This window comes from Wasmannia auropunctata, unplaced genomic scaffold (assembly GCF_000956235.1).
Source record: "Wasmannia auropunctata unplaced genomic scaffold, wasmannia.A_1.0 LD316499.1, whole genome shotgun sequence".
NCBI classification, from domain to species: Eukaryota; Metazoa; Arthropoda; class Insecta; order Hymenoptera; family Formicidae; genus Wasmannia; species Wasmannia auropunctata.
The window spans coordinates 34,133-38,302 of NW_012046391.1; the positions used below are offsets into that span (position 1 = coordinate 34,133).

The 4,170-nt window shown below is 33.5% G+C and overlaps 1 protein-coding gene across 1 annotated transcript in view; it reads right to left on the reverse strand.

Moving 5' to 3' along the window:
- The window catches only part of LOC105460742 (dynein heavy chain 12, axonemal-like), a 23,558-nt gene extending 20,433 nt beyond the window's left edge, over positions 1-3,125 (reverse strand). Inside the window, exons 1-2 of the mRNA XM_011707241.1 lie at positions 3,120-3,125; positions 2,079-2,438 (exon numbers count right to left, since the gene is read on the reverse strand). Coding sequence (XP_011705543.1) covers positions 2,079-2,438; positions 3,120-3,125 — 366 coding nt within the window. The remainder of the gene's footprint in view (positions 1-2,078; positions 2,439-3,119) is intronic.
- Positions 3,126-4,170: the final 1,045 nt, after the last annotated feature.

A 4,170-nucleotide genomic window follows, 5' to 3' on the forward strand; every position in this document is an offset into this window, starting at 1 on the left:
TCAACTCAAATATGTCAAATAATAGACATCCAAAAATGGATTCTTTATAATAGCGAAACATGTATAATAGTTTTAAGTCTCTACTGTTGCGTATTTAATGTAATTATAAGTCTCTATGTTTTATTAATTGACTATAATTTATATTGATCCAATGAATATGGCCTAATTGAAGCCGAAACGTCTGGATCCGATCTAAATATAATTGTTTTTTGGCTATCAATAACTTGCCTTTGGCTCATTTGCCCTTGATTGTCCATTGTTTTAATAAAAAGAAAATTACAATAAATGGTCCCGAAATCGCGAGTTCGCGGTAAGCGAACGGCAAAGTCTCAGCGCGACAATGAAACGTGAGCGATCGAAAACTGACAGCTAGATGCTTTTCGAAGACGTAATAACGAGAGCTAGCCCTCGTGGCGAGGGCTCAGTTATATACTATATACTCAAGGCCGATCGCTATAGAATATTCCTGAATATTCTAGAGTCGGAGTAACGCGAAAAACAAAGGCGCCGGCTTACAGACCGTTATTGGCTCACACGTGCTTAAGGCATGCCGGGCAGTCAGCTGATGTCGCGCAATGTCGGCCGCGTCCATCAGCTGTGTTCTCGGAAGACCTTGCTCCGTCCCGATTGTTTACGTTTTTTATGACCGCGTCATGTGAAACAGCGACAACTTAGATGTGCGGTAAAAGCGCGGCTTGATCGTAACTTTAATAATTTAAATAATTTGGTGGTTTGGCACACTCATTAAAAATTCAAATGGATTTTGTTTATTATAGATGTATCTTTTCGATGCACGTATTTATATTTCTCCTTCTTTATCTTTTCCAAAATTAATATGTATATACATTTATTTTGTATTTCTAATTAAATTTGCCAAATCCATTATTATTTTAAGTGAATATAATTAATTTTCTTTCTTTCACTTGCATTTGCTTTTTCTTAAATCCACTTCGATTTTTACTTGACGAAGATCGTCTTATTAACGTTCTAATATATGTTAAATAAGATCATCTTATATAACTATGTAATACATGACAGATAAGATAATCTTAAGTTCATGTTTAAAATAAATAAAATATGTTTATGAATTACATCAAGACATTTTCAACGTCTTCAAAGAAAATCGTCTTCAATAAATTACGTCTTAAGATTTTGCTCAAGTATAAACTTGTATTACGATTATGAATCGATGCGCCATTTTAAGACTACTTAAGACGATTTTGAAAATAAACCTTGACTATGATCAATACGGCCGCATGACTGTGAATTCGTATTCAGCGGTTCTTAAAAATTCTAATTTATAAAAATAGAAAGTAAACGAGACAAATAGAGAAATTCAAGACAAAGCAATTTTTGCAAATCAATGAATTATTAAAAACACGATGCATAACAAAGAAAAGAAAGAAGTGTACTCCAAAAAAGGAGGTTCTCATGCTTATATTGTCTTTTTTGGAAGGCTTTGGATTGAGAAGAAAGTAAATTTTTTTCCTATAATATCGACTCTTTTTTTAAAATTGATTCTTTTTATGGTGGCATTGTAGTTCTAGAAATGCAAACAAATTTTTATTACCACCATTAATAATTATTATGACAAGTAAGCACCAGTTTTAAAAAGATGGCCAAAACTGAGGCAAAAGGATAATTTAATGTTTCGGTTTTGGCCATCGTTATTAATACGAATATTTTTAAAATTTTTACTTTTGAATGTTTTTAAACTTTTCAGAGAACGTTATTCAATCAATGTGCATACATGTTCAGAAGCAAGTATAGAATTTATAACCTAAAAATGTTGTATACTTTACCTCAACGTCTTCTTGACTAAGGTAACGATTAGAGAGATTCCTATCACTCTCTTACCGTGCATTATTTAATTAAATCATTAAGAAATGCACATTATTTTAATTTTAAATATTGTTGAAATAGACGATTAGTCTCGAAAAGCTACTGTTTTATACATCGACTACGTGTCACAAAAAATTCTCGAAAGTGATTATGGTGGCCGGTGCAGTAGCCAGAACCGATACTTTACGCTATACGATTTTGAAACGCCTTATATTACGTAATAATCTCTATAATACCATGATTGGCACTGAATCCGATTTTATCATTTTTGCAATGAGCAGTTTTTGAAAGGATGTTAAAGTTGTTTCCCAAGGTTGCGGTAGAAGCAAGTTAATTGGGTCTAAGACATCATAATACTCTTTCCAGGATAATAAATTGTCACGGAAGCTTTGCATAAAGCCGGCAAAGGCTGGCAGAATTTTGCCAATTCTTGATACTTCACCCCAAGATTTTTCGGGAAGCCAATCACTAGCAGGATTCTTTGCTACCGGTTCTCTCAAAGCAAAACCACCAGAAATAAAAAATGACATCTCATCTTCAGTGATTTCTTCTGATGCTAGCAGTATTGTCGTATATAGGATAAATGAGTATAAGATCTGTCAAATATTGAGATATATATAGTAAGTTTTATTATTGTTAGTTTAGATTAAAAATTGAAATGTTCCTAAAGCAATTTTTTAAAAACAATTTGTTCCGTTTCTAGTTATGCACAAAATACCAGACAAAAAGTAAAAATATGTTCCGATTAAATACATTTGTACTTTTATACATAAATCATCTTTTAAACCATAAACTATATATATTAATCGCATTTTTATCTTTTGCTTTAAAAATTTTAAAACATTCATTTTATACAGAAAGAAGCACGTCCATTTTTGTTGTGCGCTAACTACGGGAGCAAGATTTATATTTTACGTTAGCGCACATCCTGGTGATATAACGGTGTGTGATATCGGAAAAAAGATACTCCTCTTCTTGTTAGCACACATCAAAGGTATCGGGAAACACACGTTTTTCTCTGTTAGCGTACATTCCGATCATGGAGGTAAGAAATAACAGGAGGGAGTGTAAGGCCTTTTTGTTGGTGAGGATTACTATGCCGAATGTGATTGATTGGCCACAGTAATATGGCGTTTTATACAAACTTTATTGGAGTTCGGGATTACTACGCCAAATGTGATTGGTTGGCCACAGTAATATGGCGTTTTGTAATGTTCCCCCCTTACGTCTGCTTAGCCAGGCCGCAGGGAAATATGCTCCCTCCTGTTATTTCTTACCTCCATGCTCTAGAATGTCGAGTAACCTAATTGATGCATCGCGATCAAGGAGTCGCGCGGCAAATAATGCAATAAAATAGGATATTTTGGTCGATTAATTGTGACGCGACGGACGACGTGACGCGTGACATGCTCAGTGGGAACGCACTCATAAGTCATAAGAAATTGACCAATCACAGTCAATTATTCTTCTCATATTCGACTCTGATTGTTCAATTTCTTACGGTTTACGATTTACTACTCTCATTGTAGATGAACCTTAAAGCAGCGTCTACATGATATTTAAGAATTAAAATTTAAGAAAACTGACCAATCACAATCGATTATTCATCTCACGTGAGATGTAAACCATAAGAAATTGAACAATCAGTATTATTATCTTTTTAATAGTGAATTAAAATGGTCGCTTTGATTATTTGATTGGTGCTTTGTCATGTGATTTAGACAGCCAATCAGACCATACCCTTCAATGTCGCATCTCTGTTTTCTAGGACTCTAACATGGACATATTCCTGTCCATGTGCAGGAGGGCAGGTTCACCAACTGTGAAAAGTAAAATTATTTAACGTTGGCAAGTTGGTCGCGCTGAGTCTACTGTCCTTGTTTCACGCGTTTCTCTAGAGCATCGGAATCTCTCTTTCTATCGTCTTTCCGTCGAAAGAGGTTATGAACTGCAGACATCACACGTGACAGACATCACATGTGGGACGACTGATAGTATCCGTTTATTTGCTTCTGTATCGACGTTCCAGGTAAATAAAATAACATTAATATAATATATAATATATTATATATATATTTTATTATATATATTATTATTTATCAGAGTCATTATTTATTCACTCTTACACAATCGACGCTATACGTATCTTTTAAATATTTAATGTATTTAAACAAATTAATTACGTATATTCTTTTCCGGCATGCTTGCTTACACATTATTACATTGCTTGCACATTATAATACTGAATTACTTCCTTTAAAAACAAAACAGATTATGTTTCTCTTTATCAGATAGTTATTTTAATTTTTTAGCTAGATTTAATTTGCA